The 18,685-nt window shown below is 45.7% G+C and overlaps 1 protein-coding gene across 3 annotated transcripts in view; it reads left to right on the top strand.

Moving 5' to 3' along the window:
• Window positions 1-4,187, top strand: part of LOC117974330 (LIM and senescent cell antigen-like-containing domain protein 3) — a 34,712-nt gene extending 30,525 nt beyond the window's left edge. For 2 of the 3 annotated variants that reach the window (XM_034953576.3, XM_055107436.1), the window contains 2 exons: window positions 2,905-2,980; window positions 3,179-4,187. In XM_034953576.3, coding sequence (XP_034809467.2) covers window positions 2,905-2,980; window positions 3,179-3,326 — 224 coding nt within the window. In that variant the 3' untranslated portion in view covers window positions 3,327-4,187. The remainder of the gene's footprint in view (window positions 1-2,904; window positions 2,981-3,178) is intronic. The other variant, XM_055107433.2, reaches the window with a different exon arrangement.
• Window positions 4,188-18,685: the final 14,498 nt, after the last annotated feature.

Raw genomic sequence — 18,685 nt, 5'->3', positions numbered from 1 at the left:
TTGCTAGGCTGGTGTCGAACTCCTGGCCTCACGTGATCCATCCGCCTTGGCCCCCCGAAGTGCTGGGATTACAGGCGTGAGCCACCGGCCTGTAGTTTTAAATTTACTAATGTTAAAACTAAAGTTTTAAAACCCAGCCTGTAGTTTTAAATTTACTAATGTCATCATGTACCCACTGTGTGTCAGGAGCAATTCTGCTATCTGCTTGTGTATACGTCTTGTGTCCTTGTTTGACATAAAAAGAAATGCGAGGGAGCTTGGAAGACGTGTCCAAGGTCAAAGAGCTGGGAAGCAGCAGAGCTCAGATTTGACCCCAGGCTACCTGACTATCTGACCTTCAGCCTCCCAAGAGCTGTACTTTTCTATACTCCTGCTTTGCACCTCACACAGCTCAGCACACTCCTCAGTGTGTGGCACTTCATCAATATTGGTCTATGCAAACCTTTTGTCTTTTAGTTTTATTTCTTTCCCTTCATTCCCAGTCCCCTGCCTACTTTCCTTTTCCCCAGGGGCACCCATCCAATTTTAATGTTTTGATACAATGCTCGAAAAGCTAAAGCATTATTCTGCATATGTGTGCATTTTAAATGTCCATAAATGGCATTGAAGCTGTGAATCAGTTTCTGTTGCATTGTGTTTTTTTAATTCAGCACTTTTTTTCAAGATCTATTCATGCTGCTCCAAGTACATCTAGTTCTTTGCTTCTAACAGCTGCAGAGAAATCTGCGGTGTTCATTCACCATATTTTGTTCATACATTCTCCTGAGGTTGGAGACCTAGATTGCCTTCCAGTTCCTGCCCCTACAAACCGTGTCACCATGAGCATCCTGGTACATGCTCCCTTCTGATTCTGTGCCAGTCTCCTGTCATTGTAGCTGGGAGTAGAATTGCTGGATAACAGGACACCTGCAAACGGCGTTTGAGTAAATATCATCTAATTGCTCTCCCGAATGGTTATAATATTTTATCCTCATAATGAGCAGTGCATAAGAGATTCCATTTCTGCATGTCCTCATCAAAACATGGCATCATCCAGCTTTCTAATTTTGCCAATCCAATGAGTGTAGCGTGATCTCATTTTCATTTGCATGCCTCTGATTACTAATGAGGTTCAGCATCTTTTCATGTACTCACTAGTGTTTTTTTGTTTCCCTTCCTGTGAATTGCTTATTCATGTTCTTTACCAGATTTTCTGCTTTTTTCTTTTTCATGTTGCTTAGCAGGAGATCCTTGCATATTTTAGTTTAGTTCCTAGGGATAATTAAGCCCTACTGCATATGGGTATGTCTTATACATGCCCTAGGGCATGGATTATACATAACAAATTAACCTCTAAGCCTGTAGCATGGGACTATTTACCTACTGTTCTCAGCAAAGTTCAGAAAACACTCAAATTATTTGCTGTTTTTTTGTTTTTGTTTTTCTTTTTTTGAGGTGGAGTCTTGCTCTGTCGCCCAGGGTGGAGTGCAGTGGCGCGATCTTGCCTCACTGCAACCTCCCTCTCTGGGGTTCAAGTGATTCTCCTGCCTCAGCTTCCCGGGTAGCTGGGACTACATGTGTGCACTACAATGCCTGGCTAATTTTATCATATTTTTGGTAGAGATGGAGTTTCGCCATGTTGGCCAGGCTGGTCTCGAACTCCTGACCTCAAGTGATCCACCTGCCCTGGCCTCCCAAAGTGCTGGGATTCAGGCGTGAGCCACCGTGCCTGGCCATATTTGCTGGTTTTTGAGATTCAGATTAGGAACTTCAGTTGAAAAAGTCTGTTCTAGATAAAAATTTCTAGTCAATGTAGATATCGCCAATATTTTTTCTTAGAATGTCACCCGCTTGTGGCATCTAGCATTGAATGGAAATCCTTGATTTTTTAAAATTACAAATAACCATTGATTATTTTAAAGCAGTATTTATTAATTGTAGAAATTTCAGAAACACAAATAATCTAAAAAATAAAAGCACCAAATATTCTTCCAGGTCGTTTCCTGTGCGAGAGTATGTGTGTGTGTGTGTGTTTGCTTGCCAAAATACAATCGTGTTGTATGAAATGTTTTATAATCTGTTTTTTGTTGTTGTTAATAATTGCCATCTTTACATGTCAATAAATTTTTATTTAATATCCAAAAAAAAGAAAAACAAAAGAAAAGAAGCTCTCAAGAAAGAGGTTCTTGGCTGGGCATGGTGGCTCATGCCTATAATCTCAGCATTTTGGGAGACCGAGGCAGGCAGATTGCTTGAGCCCAGGAGTTCAAGACCGGCCTGGGAAACATGGCAAGACCGTGTCTCTATAAAAAATACAAAAATTAGCCAGGTATAGGCTGGGCGCAGTGGCTCACGCTTGTAATCCCAGCACTTTGGGAGGCCAAGACGGGCGGATCACAAGGTCAAGAGATCAAGACCATCTTGGCCAACATGGTAAAATCCCGTCTCTACTAAATACAAAAATTAGCTGGGCATGGTGGCACGCGCCTGTAGTCCCAGCTACTTGGGAAAATGAGGCAGGAGAATCGCTTGAACCCAGGAGGCGGGGGTTGCAGTGAGCCGTGATTGCGCCACTGCACTCCAGCCTGGCAACAGAGTGAGACTCCGTCTCAAAAAAAAAAAAAAAAAAAAATTAGCCAGGTATAGTGGCATGCACTGTAGTCCCAGCTACTCAGGAGGCTGAGGTGGGAGGATCACTTGAGCCTGGGAGGTTGGGGCTACAGTGAGCCAAGATTGTGCCACTGTACTCCAGCCTGGGCTATAGAGCAAGACCCTGTCTCATTTAAAAAAAAAAAGGTTCTTGAGAACCTCCACCAAGTGCCACAGACACAGTCGTAGTTCTGTTTTAGAGTTGAAATTCTAAGCTGCCCTGCTCCCCATACTGATGTATTTCCATGTGACCAGATCTCTTTCCTCTTTCTCCAGTGGTCTCTGCTCTTAATAAGGCCTGGTGCGTGAACTGCTTTGCCTGTTCTACCTGCAACACTAAATTAACACTCAAGTAAGTGTACGGTTTTGTCCAGTGTGAATCCTAAGACTGAAAACTTTGGGGGGACACTTAAAAAAAATCCTAGAATTTAGAAAAAGAGAATTATTTGATTTCTTATTTCCTCTTTCTGTTCAGGCCTTCTGAAAGTAAAGGTTCTTCCTTTAATTGTTCCCTGTTCTTTCTTCTATTCCTTCTTTGTCCTACTCAAAGGGATAAGTTTGTTGAAATTGACCTAAAGCCAGTCTGCAAACACTGTTATGAGAAAATGCCAGAAGAATTTAAGAGGCGACTTGCCAAACGGGAGAGAGAAGCAAAGGATAAGGACAAGCAGAAAAAGAAAAAGCCAGTCTGTTTGTAAACTTTTCTATCCCTGTGTCATCATTTTCACTGCTTTCTCCTTTGGTTAGTCCTTTGGAATATGTTTTTGTTCTGTTTCTGTCTTTTGCTTTCTTCCCTCCCTGCAACTTTTGGGCGTGTATTTGTAGTCATCAGAAATTTGGGCCAAGGGGAGCGGATCACGAGGTCAGGAGATCGAGACTATCCTGGCTAACACGGTGAAACCCCGTCTCTACTAAAAATACAAAAAAAAACATTAGCCAGGCATGGTGGCGGTTGCCTGTAGTCCCAGCTCCTCGGGAGGCTGAGGCAGGAGAATGGCTTGAACCCAGGAGGCGGAGCTTGCAGTGAGCCGAGATCGAGCCACTGCACTCCAGCCTGGGCGACAGAGCAAGACTCTGTCTCAAAAAAAAAAAAAAAAAAAAAAGTGTAAGTGGATTAAAAGAGAAACTTGGTCTAGTTCATAGTATTTTTAATAGGGCTTTCCCTGGCTGCTGGAAAACTTAGGCCAGTAAGCATCTCTTTGTTTAAAGTCCTACAAGACAATTTGAAATAATTCATTGTTCATGCCAAAATTCTAAGTACTGTTTTTCTTAGCAAGTGTAACATAATCAGGAACAATGGGTACAAGTAGAACATTCTTTGGATCATATTCAAAGCCTTATTAGCACTGCACCTGAATAATAGGTCATTTTGCCTCACTCATTTGCCAAAGTAGCCATTTCTAAGTTAAGGAAGTTTTTAGGTAGGCTCATAGCCTTGTATTTCGTTTTAGATTGTAAGCTCAATGGCAGGGATACTATATCGGTAATTGTGTTTTCATATAGCAACCACCACAGTATATTCTTGGTGCTTAATAAATGTTTATAATTGTTAACAATAACCTGTTGTATATTGTTTAATTTGAATGGTATATATATGAAATATGTATGAAAATTGAAGTATTCATGAATATATAATAGAAACAAGTAAATGAATAAAATGACCTGGTTACTATAGATAAGCCAAATTTTGAACCATCTAGAACAATGGTGTAGTCTTCCCTCTACTCAATGTAAATGCTGGGTTTTTTAATTATTATTATTCTTAAGAAAGGAGATTACAGGCCAGGCACAGTGGCTCACACCTGTAATCCCAGCACTTTGGGAGGCCGAGGCCAGTGGATCACTTGAGGTCAGGAGTTTGAGACCAGCCTGGCCAACACAGTGAAACCTCATCTCTATTAAAAATACAAAAATTAATAGGGCGTGGTGGTGTGCACCTGTAGTCCCAGCTACTTGGGAGGCTGAGGCAGTAGAATCACTTGAATCCAGGAGGCAGAGGTTGCAGTGAGCTGAGATTGCACCATTGTACTCCAGCCTGGGTGACAGAGTAAGAAAGACTCCATCTCAAAAAAAAAAAAAAAAAGAAAGGAGATATACAGCTTAATAAAAAATTCAGCAAGCCCTGAGTCACTGTGTGCAGTGTGCTGGGAAGACACCCACTACCAGGGCATTCCTCTTCCAGTGCTTGGTCCGCCCAGCTCTGCATCCACCTTAAATGTAGAGAATCCTGGGGGCTCTGTCTGAGTCTTGCATTCCATTTCCTTCCCTGTAGAGGTGAGACAGGTCATTACATCTCCCTGTGGGAAGTGTTGGATGGGGTGAGCACAGAGCATGCTCTGTTGAGATGTTGAGAGATGAACAGAAGTTGGCCAGGCGGGGAAGGAGGATAGGGAGTGGGCATCCCAGGCCACGGCAGAAGGACTGCTTGAGCCCAGGAGTTCCAAGACAAGCCTGGGCAACATAGCAAGACCCCAGTTCTACAAAAAATTCAAAACTAGGCAGGTGTGGTGGTGAGACCCCGTCTCTACAAAAAATCAAAAAGTTAGGCATGGTGGCACATGCCTATGGCGACCAGCTACTCTGGAGACTGAGGATGGGTTGAGCCCAGGTCAAGGCTGCAGTGAGCTATGACCGCACCGCTGCACTCCAGCCTGGGGGACAGTGAGACCCTGTCCGAAAAAAAAAATTAAATTAAAAAAAAATCTACTTGGGAAATACTTATAATAGTAAAAGCACGATCTAAAATACTATACATGATCATAAATATGTGCAAAATGGCCTTTTGAAAAGATGGAGGGAATATATCAAAATGTTACGGAAATGGTTTTTAAATTTTTTGTTTGGAGTTTTTTTGTTTTTTGTTTTTGTTTTTGTAGAGAAAGGGGACTCTTCAGATGGTGCTTTCAGCTTGCCAAAATTCTATAATAATAGGAAATGGTAACTTTATTTTTTGAACTTGCTCTGTTAAATCAATTAAATGCATATGCTACAATATTGTTTTCATAATTTTTTGGCAAAATTTTCCCCATAGATGGAGCCATGCTGAGCTTTAGCTGCTTTTAAGCAGCTCCTGTCTTAATTATCACAAATTCTAACTTAGTAGAGTTAAAAGTAAAGCCTTCACTCTGATGAACCAGTCACGCTGCCTGGTAAAATTTTAGATCTCAGAAGCCATTTACCCTTGCAATAAAAGTTAGTGACATTCTGGCCAGGCGTGATGGCTCACACCTGTAATCCCAGCACTTTGGGAGGCCAAGGCAGGCAGATCACCTGAGGTCGGGAGTTCGAGAGTAGCCTGACCAACATGGAGAAACCCTGTTTCTACTAAAAATACAAAATTAGCCGGGCATGGTGGCACATGCCTGTAATCCCAGCTACTTGGGAGGTTGAGTCAGGAGAATCGCTTGAACCCGGGAGGTGGAGATTGCAGAGAGCCGAGATCGCACCATTGCACTCCAGCCTGGGCAACAAGAGTGAAACTCTGTCTCAAAAAAAAAAAAAAAAAGAGCAACTAGAGCAGTGGTCCCTAAGTGAAGCTTCCTCTGTATTTACATCCTCTCCTTATCACTTGCATCACCATCTGCCTCCTGTCCGATCATCGGGCGCATCAGATTCTTATAGGGGCACAAACCCTATTGTGAACTGTGCATGTGAGGGATCTAGGTTGGGTGCTCCTTATGAGAATCTGATGCCTGATGATCTGTCACTGTCTCCCATCACCCTCAGATGAGACCATCTAGTTGCGGGAAAACAAGCTCAGGATCCCCACAGATTCTACCTTATAGTGAGTTGTGTAATTATCTCATTATATATTACAATGTAATAATAGAAGTAAAGTACACAATAAATGTAATATGCTTGAATCATCCTGAAACCATCTCCAAAGTACACAATAAATGTAATATGCTTGAATCATCCTGAAACCATCTCCACCACCACCGTCTGTGGAAAAATTGCTTTCCATGAAACTGGTCCATGGTGCCAAAAAGGTCAAGGACCACAAAAAAGGTTGAGGACCACAAAAAAAAGAAGTGCATCAGAGGCCAGGCACGGTGGCTCACGCCTGTAATCCCAGCCCTTTGGGAGGCCTAGGCAGGCAGATGGCTTGAGTCCAGGAGTTCAAAACCAGCATGAGCAACACAATGAAACCCCATCTCTACTAAAAATACAAAAAATTAGCCAGGTGTGGTAGCATGCACCTGTAGTCCCAGCTACTCGGGAGGCTGAGGTGGAAGAATCCCTTGAGCCCAGGACGTCGAGGCTGCAGTGAGCCATGATCATACCACTGTACTCCAGCCTGGGTGACAAAGTGAGACCTTTCTAAAAAAAAAAAAAAGAAAAAGAAAAAAAAAAAGCATCAGCATATAATGTGATAAGAATCAATGTTAGAAATATGAATGGGAGGCCAGGCATGGTAGCTCATGCCTGTAGTCCCAGCACTTTGAGAGGCCGAGGCAGGCGGATCACCTGAGATCAGGAGTTCAAGACCAGCCTAACCAACGTGGCGAAATCCTGTCTCTACTAAAAATACAAAAATTAGCTGGGTGTGGTGGTGGGCGCCTGTAGTCCCAACTACTCAGGAGGCTGAGGCAGGAGAATTGCTTGAAACCAGGAGGCAGAGGTTGCAGTGAACTGCAATTGCACCAGTGCACTCCAGCCTGGGTGACAGAGCGAGACTCCATCTCAACAACAACAGCAACAACAACAACAACAACAAATATATATATACATATATATATATATATGTATGTATATATATGAATGGGATACAGAGATTGCTCAGAGAGACTGGGTGATTGTAGGGCATCTGCAAAGATTTCCCAAAGGTGGTGAAGGCTGCACTGGGGTTTGAAAGACATGGAAGGAGCTTTCCAGAGGGAGAAAGGGGAAAGGGCGGAGGGCGGGGTGGGGGGTGAGTGGGCTTTTTAGGCAAAGGGACCTGCCTGTAAGAAGAGCCCTGGTGTGATAAGAGAATGTTGAGAAATCCCATGTAGTTGAGGTTAAGCTCTGGTGAGAGATATGAAGTTGGAGACGGGTGGCTAACGTGGACCTATGCCTAGCACGGCACCTGACATGGCAGAGGCAGTCAATAAATATCTGCTGATTAATTGTCAGACATCGGTTGGCTTTTGGGATGCTGACAACACAGTGTCTTGTCAGCTAAGAATCAGATCCTGGATGGTGGGGGTTTCATCAAAGCCATTCTACCATACACAGTCCTGCCAAGCCTCTCCAGGCAAGAGCCCTTTATCTCACCATACTATTGCAACCACAAAAAAGGGAATAGTACAAGAAAAGATAGGCCATAATAGATGACTGATGCCAGAGGAATGGGATAGTAATGTGATAGGAACTCAAAGGATAGAAAAAGCGAACACTCTGTAGTAGAGTGGTCAAGGAAGTTTTCACAAAGGGGTAGGACTTGAGCTTGGCTTTGAACAATAAGGGAAAAAAGTGAAGGGAAAACCCACAGAAGGGGAGAAATTAGCTGCAAACTATCTATCTGATAAGGGATTAATAACCAAAAGATAGGGTGGGCGCAGTGGCTTACGCCTGTATTCCCAGCACTTTGGGAGGCTGAGGTGGGCAGATCACGAGGTCAGGAGTTCAAGACCAGCCTGGCCAACATGTTGAAAACCTGTCTCTACTAAAATACAAAGCAAAACCAAAATGAAAACCACACAAATTTCATGTTTTTGTTTGGGATTATTGCCTGACTCTCATTCCACCTCTGAGAGATCCTCCACCACTCCAGAAACACCAGCACAGCCAGGTGGTCATTGCACCTCTGAGAAACCCTCCTCCACTCCAGAGACACCAGCACAGTCAGGTGGTCGTCCCACCTCTGAGACACCCCTCCCTCAGCCAGGTGGTGGTTCCTTCTCAGAATTTCAGCCCCACTTTCTATTTCTTCAATCATTTAGGTTCTGAGAACCCCAAACTCTTACCTTGGTTCCTCCAGCCTTGGGGTCGGCACAGTTTTAGATCTGTGGCATCTTTTTGTCAAATTCCCTGTATTCAAGTCTCTTTTTTTGTTTTTTGAGACAGAGTCTCGCTCTGTCGCTCAGGCTAGAGTACAGTGGCGTGATCTCGCCTCACTGCAACCTCCACCTCCTGGGTTCAAGTGATTCTTGTGCCTCAGCCTCCTGAGTAGCTGGGATTACAGGTGCATACCACCACACCAGCTATGTTTTTGTATTTTTAGTAGAGAGGAGGTTTTGCTCGGTTGGCCAGGCTGGTCTCGAACTCCTGGCCTCAAATGATTTGCCCGCCTTGGCCTCCCAAAGTGCTGGGATTACAGGGATGAGCCACTGCACCCAGCCAGATCTCTTTGTTATAGGAAGCTTGTGTAGTTTCTGTTTTCCTGACAGATTAATGACCAACACAACTGATGAGGGTAAGACAAATTTAGAAGGTCATCTTCTCCAGCACTGATGATGCATCAACATACGGGCACTCATTCAGTGTCGGGAGTGTAAATTACTGCAGCCTTTGTAACAAAAATTCGGCAGTAACTCTTATCGTTCAAAATGCATAAGCAATTTGGCTGAGCAATTTTACTTCTACATCCCTAAATTAGAGCCACATTCTCTGATGTGTCTAAAGGCACTCTTGCATATTTATTACTGCAATGTTTGGACTTAAATATCCACAACTGGATAACAGGGTAATTAAACAGTTAATTATAATATGGCTCATCCATCTGTTATGCAAATGAAATCAATCTCTGTGCACTGCGGTGGAAAGATTTTCTGAACATAGTTCAGATTTTTTAAAAAAGGCCAACTGTTGGGTGGGCGCGGTGGCTCACGCCTGTAATCCCAGCACTTTGGGAGGCCGAGGCGGGTGGATCACGAGGTAAGGAGATTGAGACCATCCTGGCTAACATGGTGAAACCCCGTCTCTACTAAAAATACAAAAAAAGTTAGCTGGGCCTGGTGGCGGGTGCCTGTAGTCCCAGCTACTCGGGAGGCTGAGGCAGGAGAATGGCCTGAACCCAGGAGGTGGGGCTTGCAGTAGCTGAGATCGTGCCACCGCACTCCATCTTGGGCACTCCAGCCTGTGCAATAGAGCAAGACTCCATCTCAAAAAAAAAAAAAACAAAAACAGAAAAAAACAGGCCAACTGTTGAATAATCCTTCTGGTATAACACCATATATATGAAAACGTATGCAATACACCATAATATCTAAAGCATGTATATATCCAAATGAATATTTTTATTTTAATTTAGTTTTTCTGTGATATTTTTGAACTTAATGGTAATTTCCTACCTATGAGCCAAATAACGTAATCACGATTTGAAATACTTAGATCTATAAAGTATTCAATTATTACCAGATAATTAAGATAATCTGCAATTATTAAGTGATTCAGCAAAATGTTTTTATTATATAGAATCTATTAATATCATTCTTAGCCTCAGTTTTTTAAAACTATACTTTTTATTATACTTTTTATATTATAAAATGAGATTTATTTTATAGTTCATCTCCCTCGGAACTTATCTAAAGGGATTCAGTTCTTGAGTACAAAAATAATCATGACATGTACTTTTTGTGCTGTAAGAGACCCCACACAATATACCTTAAGGCAGGATAATCATAAGACTCCAGCGTTAGGAAGTTTGACCGCATTATCCTAGTAATGAGAGATATTAACTAGATCAATGTAATGGATTAAAAATTAAACAGGCTAAAGATATATTTGTATGAAATGACCACATTGTTCAAGCTATGTATATTTTGCATGTTGATTAGCTGAATGATCCAATTCCGTTAGACTACTGAAATAACCAGGTCATGCTTGAGATAGTAATATAGACAGAAACCAAAGCTACTTATTGTGGATAAAGAAACCTAAAATCTAATATCAAATATCTTTACCTCTCCACACCTATGTTGTGTTTTAACATTCTAATGACTCAACATTTTCTAAATAAATACATGCTTAGTTTTTGTTTTTGTTCTTATTTAAGTAACTCAAAATTCTTTTATGAGTTACTAGAAACTATTCAAACACTGCTTCTTAAAAGAGAAATCTTTATTTTTTTCTTCTGGGAAGTTTACACAAAGTAAATATATTTACCTCATGTGTAATTACTAAAACATTAAGAAGCCAGGTTCAGTGGCTCACGCCCGTAACCCCAGCACTTTGGGAGGCCAAGGCCGGTGGATCACCTGAGGTCAGGAGTTCCAGACCAGCCTGGCCAACATGGTGAAAACCCGTCTCTACTAAAGATACAAAAATTAGCTGGGCATGGTGGTGTGCACCTGTAGTCCCAGCTACTCGGGAGGCTGAGGCATGAGAATCGCTTGAACCTGGAAGGCAGAGGTTGCAGTGAGCTGAGATTACACCACTGCACTCCAGCCTGGTGACAGAGCAAGACTCCGTCTCAAAACAAAAACAAAAACAATTAAGAAGTATTCTTTAACCATTTATGTTAAAATCTGTAAAAAGTCAAAAGCATCAGCTGAGTTTGGTGGCCCACGCCTCTAATCTTAGCACTTTGGGAGGCTGCAGGGGGTGGATCACTTGAGCCCAGGAATTCAAGACCAGCCTGGGCGACATGGTGAAACCTTATCTCTACAAAAAAATACAAAAATTAGCCAGGCATGGTGACACACACCTGTATTCTCAGCTTCTTGGGAGGCTGAAGTGGGAGGATCACCTTAGCCCGGGAGGCCAAGGTGCAGTGAGCCGTGATTGTGCCACTGCACTCCAGCCTGGGCATCAGGGTGAGACCCTGTCTAAAGAAAAAAAAAATCAAAAATATCCAAGTAATGAAGGCCAAGAATCCCAAGGAAAAGTGGTTCAAGGTAGAAAGCATGGTGAAAAATGAAAAAAAAAACACCCAGAAATTTAAAATGTGAAATATAAATACACCCTATGATTTATGATACAGAATTCTGCATTGAACCCCAATTCTTTCAGGACATGTGATCTTAGATAATACACTCAAGCTGCTTGACACTGAATTTTCTTGAAGGTAGTGTTTGAGAGGTGTTTCCAGCTCTGCTGCAGGAAGCACATCCCTGTGTGCTAATGCCCTTTGCATAGTGCCTGCCACACAGTAAGAACCAAAAAATGGGCAGTTCTTTGACTCGCAAAACTGTCAAAATGGGCATCCCCAAAAGCAGAACGCTGGCAAGTGCCTTTAATGACACAAAATTCTGGCACTGGGCACATTTCCTCCCTTCCTCCCTGCTCTTTTGTATGGATCCATTCCCTCCCATAGCACAGCGGTTTCCTTCCCCTCCAATGTAGAAATGCCTTTCTAGTGGTGAGAAGGACATGAGTGATACACAGAAATACCTTTCCAAGGCTGCTTGGCCAAGCTCCTTTCCTGCCCGCCTCTCTTTGGCCACCTCCTGTTGGGGTGAGTGACAGCAGAGAGGGTACCCTTAGCAAAGCCCAGCAAGGTTGCAGGGCTACAATGTCCAGCAGCCAAGAGCTGAGGTGCCTGCCCACATGCCCAGGCCCCGGCACCCCTGGCTGCAAGCCTCGTGCATCCTCCCAGGCTGACGTGGAAAGAAAAGATGGAGATCTGGGAACATTTTCACTTGGCAAAGGTAGATGAGCAAAGCCCACACAGCCATGCTGACAGTCCTGGTCTCCTGGCCCGTCCCTACCACCTCCCTGTGCAGAGCCAAGAGTGCTGTACTCCCTGCTGCCCCAGAGTGTGCCACGTGGTGTGATGGTTAATTTCAGTGTCAGCTTGACTGGGCTACGAGGTGCCCAGATAGCTGGTAATGCATGGTTTCTGGGTGTGCTTGTGAGGTGTTTCTGGAAGAGATTAGCATTTGAACCAGTGGACAGAGTAAGAAGGTCTCTCTCACCAACGTGGGCAGGCCTCACCCCATCCACAAGGGCCACACAGAGCAAGACAGCAGAAGAAGAGCAGACTCTCTCTTTCCTTGAGGACTGAAGTCTCCCTCCCCAGCCCACCCTCACCTTGTCCTCAGGCCTTTGGCCTCATGCTGAATGACATTGTCGGCTTCCCTGGGTCGCACACCTTCGGACTTAGCCTGAATTATGCCACCGGTGTTCCTGGGTCTCCGGCTTGCAGATGGCAGATTGTGAGACGTCTCAGCCTCCATAATGGTGTGAGCCAGTTCCCGTAATAAATCTCCTCTTATCTATATGTCTATATATATCCTACTGCTTCTGTTTCTCTGGAGAACCTTGACACACACATATGGAGACAGGCGAGGGGAGCTGGTGGGAGCTGACACCCTCCCCAGGCTTGTGAACCGGGGAGCACTTCTCCCCTAGCCTATGTGAGGAAGGGCGTGGGGTCTTGGGCACAGGGAAACCTGAGCCCCACCAAGATATTCAGGCGCATGGATTTCTCCCCACCCTTCTGAACTCAGGGCTGCCCACCCCAAACCTTCAAGTTCCACTTTTGGGATATGTGAAGCCTCTTGTCTTTCACTCTCCCTGGATGCTCCATGGGGAGGTTCGGCCCCTAAGGCTCACAGCCTCCTTCACTCCGCTTCCTGCCAAATGCATCTCCAGGCAATGGGGGAGGCCTGAGAGGCCCAGGGCATGGGGCTTGTTCTTTTTTGAGCATTTTCACTTTTACAAGCCCTGGAACATTTGTTCATTGGGTTTTTGCTTTGTCTTTCTAATGACAGTCTATTAAAAATAACAATTTTTCTGCTGGGTGAGGTGGCTCACGCCTGTAATCCTAGCACTTTGGGAGGCTAAGGCAGGTGGATCACCTGAGGTTAGGAGTTCGAGACCAGCCTGGTCAACATGGTGAAACCCCATCTCTACTAAAAATACAAAAATTTGCTGGGTGTGGTGGCGGGTGTCTGTAGTCGCAGCTACTCTGGAGGCTGAGGCAGGAGAATCGCTTGAGCCCGGGAGGCGGAGGTTGCAGTGAGCCAAGATCACACCATTGCATTCCAACCTACTGTTCCATTGCACTCTAGCCTAGGCAATAAGAGCGAAACTGCGTCTCAAAATGAATGAATGAATGAATGAATGAATAAATAAAAGGCTGGGCGTGGTGGCTTACACCTGTAATCCCAGCAATTTGGGAGGCCGAGGTGGGTGGATCACCTGAGGTCAGGAGTTAAGAGACCAGTCTGGCCAACATGGGGAAACCTCGTCTCTGTTAAAAATACAAAAATCGGCTGGGTGTGATGGCGGACACCTGTAATCCCAGCTACTCGGCAGGCTGAGGCAGGAGAATCAATTGAACTGGGGAGGTGGAGGTTGTGGCAAGCTGAGATCGCAGCACTGCACTCCAGCCTGGGCGACAGAGTGAGACTCAGTCTCAATAAATAAATAAATAAATAAATAAAACAATTTTTAAAAGTGAGGTAACTTTACAAATGCAAGTGAGTGAAGCAGGACGATGGCAGGGCAGCAAGCCACTGTCATCCTCTCTCCCTGATCCTTTCCCTTCCTAGAGGCCACGGCCAGCTCTCAGTAAAAGCTACAGCTGACCCATTCCTTTCCCCAAGCCCAGGCTCCTGGGACGCCCCAGACCTTCCCCCATAGGGCACAGACAGATGATGCCCTCCCCTTTTGTAAGGAACAAATATATTTGGGAAGAATAAATGCCTTTGGTTGTGAGAATCAGAGGCCATCCTGTTTGGAGGACATGGTGTTGAAAGAACAAACTGATATTCTGTATTTGTGGTAAGACCCTTCCGGCGACTGTGGAGGAGGACATGGGCCTCAGACATGGCTTAGGGGTGTCCAGGGCTGGCAGGGCCTGGAAGGTGCTGCCTTTCCTGGGGAGTAAGAGAGTGGGATTGCTTAAAACCATGGCGTGACCTGGCAATCTCACAGATCTCGAGGCATGTGATCCTGTCTCAGGCCCCTGTTTTCTACCTTTGGGCTCTACTTGTCCTTAGGTTCCTCCCAGATGGGATTTCCTTCCATGTGTAAACCCTGCCTGTGAGCCTAGGCGTCTCTGTTAGGACGCTGGTATGTTCCTCTGGTTTTATAGCTCTTTGCCCACGGCAGCTCCGATGTCAGGTGGCCTGGGCCCTGCACAGGTCGGTGGGAGGGTGCAGGCCCTGGGTGAGGAGATCAGGGACGTGATGGCTCATTGGACCTCAAAGGTGATGGGAAAGAGCAGTGTCTTCCCTGGCTCCCCACACAGCAGTATGTTGGCCTCCAGGGCTGTTCCATCACCCATGACAGCATGGACCGCGCTGTAGCCACTCTGGAAAGCGACCCTTGGAAGGGAGCTTGTGTAGGAGATAGGAGGACTGATGTGCACCCAGCAGTGTCATGGGGACAGGGCGCTGGCCAGCTGGGCGGGACTCACCCTCCTGACACCCAGTTTCCAGGATACTCCTTCACCCCCACCCCAGGGCAGATCCCTGCCCTAGATTTTCTCCCTCTCATGTCCAGCAAATGCTGTGCCAGAGCCCTGGAATTCCATGGGGCAAGCTAGGAAGATGGAGAGCTGAAATGAGGAAGTCATCACCTTTTCCAAAGAGAAGGTAGGCCCAGTACCACCCGGGTGCCCCTTGGGCGAGCTCTCCGGGCTGGGGAACAGGAGTAGGGGCTATGTCAGGTGCAGACAGAAGCAGGGAATCTTCCAGGAGGCACTGTAGAATGTTCCATTGCAGCAGCTCATACCCTGTCAGGCTTAGACATTTAGACATTGAGACTTGGAGATCCCCGGCAATTCATATTCAAGGTCAAAGGGCCAGTGACAGAAAGAGGAAGGCCCACTGTGTCATTCACAAAGTGCATCCAAACCCATCATCCCAGGTGATCCTCACAATAACCCCGTGAGATTTGCAGGCCAGGAGCCTCCTCAAAGGAGGAGTCAGGAACGTCGGGGTTAACAACTCCTCCAAGTCAGGACCAGGAAATGCTGTCTCCAGCACCAACCTAGGTTCCCTATGCTTCCTCCCACACCACAGCTTATGGGCGACTGCCACCTCATGGACAGAGCCCTTCCCTGTCCAATTTCCACCAGGCTCCTTCCTCTGATCATCCCCTCAGACACCTTGTTTTCTGAGGCCAGTCACTCTGGGAACTGTTGTCCTTGGCAAGTGGGGACCTGGGACTTTGCAGAAAGCAGATGCTAAGGTCATACTTGGCTGGGACCAGCATTGGACAGCAAATCTCACCTTTTATTTTTAAATTTTATTTATTTACTTATTTGAGACACAGTCTCATTCTTATCCAGGCTGGAGTACAGTAGTGTGATCACGGCTTGCTTCAACTTCTGCCTCCCCAGCTCAGGTGATCCTCCCATCTCAGCCTCCCTAGTAGCTGGGACTATAGGCTTGTACTGCCATGCCCAGCTAATTTTTGTATTTTTTGTAGAGACAGGGTTTGGCTATGTTGCCCAAGCTGGTCTCAAACTCCTGGGCTCAAAAGATCCTCCTGCCTCGGCCTCCCAAAGTGCTGGGATTATAGATTTGAGCCACTGCGCCTGGAGAAACCTCACCTTTTGAAACTCATGCCTTGTTTGTCCTCCTGCCAGCACATTGGTGCTGCCTCCTAAGGAAGCAGCAAACATCCATTATCAACAAGTATGCTGACCTTCTAGGGTGATTTAAGATTGGTGGTCTTTGATAGTGATAGTAAAGTGATTGAAATATTTATTCCATCCTCTACAAAACTCAAGTAAAAATAGTTTTCTGCATGTGGTCCTCAATATATTCAGTCCATGGGTTCAACCAATCGCAGGTAAAAAATATAAAAAAATAAAAATAAAAAAGTAATACAGCGTAACAACTATTTACATAGCATTGACACTATATTAGGTGTTATAAGGAATCTAGAGATGATTGAGAGTACACAGGAGGATATGCTCAGGTCATATGCAAATACTACACCATTTTCTATCAGAGACTTGATTGAGTCTCTGTGGATTTTGGTATCCTTGGGGATCTGGAATCAGTCCCCCACGGACCCTGAGTGTGCGTCCATCCTGGGATTGATCAGTGTCTCCCCAGAGTCTCCGAGAGGCTCAGTCTTGCTCTCTCAGTGTGATTTTGTGATATTATAAGCATGTGACTGGTCTGTGTCCCCAGTCCCTGGCAGTAGAGTTCTTAAACCCTTGCAGTTTTCTGAGACCTGTAGGGGTGACAGGAGCTTCTTTTGTTCTGAGGTGACTCTTGGTAGGCTCCTAGGAAGCTTCAGGGTGGCCCTGGTCAGAAAGACCACACACATGATGAGAGGGTTGAAACAGTCTGTCCGACCTCTGCACCCCCAGGGAGAGAAGAGGGCTGGAGATTGAGTGAGTCACCAGTGGCCAGTGATTTAATAAATCATGCCACATGATGGAACCCCCATAAAGCCCCCAGGCAACTGGGTTCTGAGAGCTCCCACGTTGGTGACCACAGGGAGGTGCTGGGAGGGTGTTGTGCCCAGAGGGTATAGGAGCTCTGTGCACCCCCTGCCACGGTGCCCTGTGCATCTCTTCCTCTTGGCTGTTCTGGAGTAGTGTCCCTTATAATAACCAGTGATAGGAAGCTGAGTGCTTTCCTGAGTTCTGTGCATCATTCCAGCTAATCATGGAGCCTGGGGATGGGGTTATGCAAACCCTCCATTGAAAGCTGGCCAGTCAGAAGTACGAGAGGCCTGGGGCTTGTGATTGGTGTCTGAAGTGAGGGCAGCCTTATGGAGCTGAGCCCTTAACCTGTGGGGTCTGCACTAACTCTGTTTAGTAAGTGTTAGAATTGAGTTGTGCATAAAAGCAGTTCGGACTAGGCTGGCCATAGAGGAGATGACAGGCCTGGTGCTGATTCACCTGGGAAGGGAAGGCAGCTGATGAACAGGGGCTGCGGGATACTCTCCTGGGCTGCCAGGAGCCAGTCTATGGCCCCAAAAGCATAGTGTGTAGGGTTTTAGCCTGGAATCCAGGAGAGACTGGAGAGAAGCCCCAGTCTGCCCTCCACCTCCTGCCCCGCCCATCAGTTCCTCTAGACTGATGTTCTCCTCTCTCCTATGACTTTCTACCCTAGGGGGGGTCTCTGTAAGCCAATAATTGATTAGAAAAGTGAAAAGAAAGCAAATGAAACCAAGAGTCAGAGTCTTTTAGTGGGCTGGGCTTAGGGTTCCTTCATCAGAGGGATGTCTCTGTCTTTCTTGCATATTGGTGACTGGATGCACTGAATGCAGTTGCATTACAGGAAAAAGATGTCCACCTCACACAAATAATGGAAGAGGGTTCCAAAGCCCCAGGCTCACCAAATGCAGGAGAAGCCACCTTCTCGTCATCTAAAGTGTGCTGCTGCCTCAGCAACGGGCCCAGAGAACACTCAAAACGAGTGTTAAATTCCAGGCGCGCATCACAGCGCTGGGGGAGGAAACTGCTCTGGGTCCATCGGGGCAGACCTACTCCTCCTACCACCTAGATCCTTCCATCCTGCTCTGGGACTACCTGTTTTTCATCAAACTTACTTTACTGCAAGTTTCTTTCTTTCTTTCTTTCTTTTTTTTTGAGACGGACTCACTCTGTCGCCCAGGCTGGAGTGCAGTGGCGCGATCTTGGCTCACTGCAAGCTCTGCCTCCCAGGTTCACGCCATTCTCCTGCCTCAGCCTCCCGAGTAGCTGGGACCACAGGCACCTGCCACCACGCCTGGCTAATTTTTTTGTATTTTTAGTAGAGACGGGGTACTGCAAGTTTCTTTACTCCACCTACAACCCAGACACTGGCAGAGTTTCCCTCCCATCCTTAGAGATAGAGGGTAAAACCACATGTTTGGAGGTTTAAAGATTTCCCAGAAGTCTTTTTCTAATTTTCTGGCATTAAATTGAAAAGAAAATAGAATGCACAGATGAAACATGCAAGGTGATGAATTTTCGCAAAGTCAATGTGCTGTGCAAGTAAGACTCAGGTCAGAAAACAGATTTATCCCAAATTTATCTGATAAGAGGACCCCAAATGCTGACTGCTCAGCCTCCTACTCCATGACATCTCCATACGTGCAACACCACCTCCCCACAGCTCCTGTGGAAGGCCTGGATTGCTGCCATGTGAACTTGGAAATGTCATTTCTCCTTCTGGCCATGCTGGGTTGAAGTTAAATGATTTCATATATTGTCTTCCTCCGTTAATCCTTCCAG

Source organism: Pan paniscus, chromosome 12 (assembly GCF_029289425.2).
Source record: "Pan paniscus chromosome 12, NHGRI_mPanPan1-v2.0_pri, whole genome shotgun sequence".
Taxonomy (NCBI): domain Eukaryota; kingdom Metazoa; phylum Chordata; class Mammalia; order Primates; family Hominidae; genus Pan; species Pan paniscus.
This window is presented reverse-complemented; position numbering and strand designations above follow the sequence as displayed.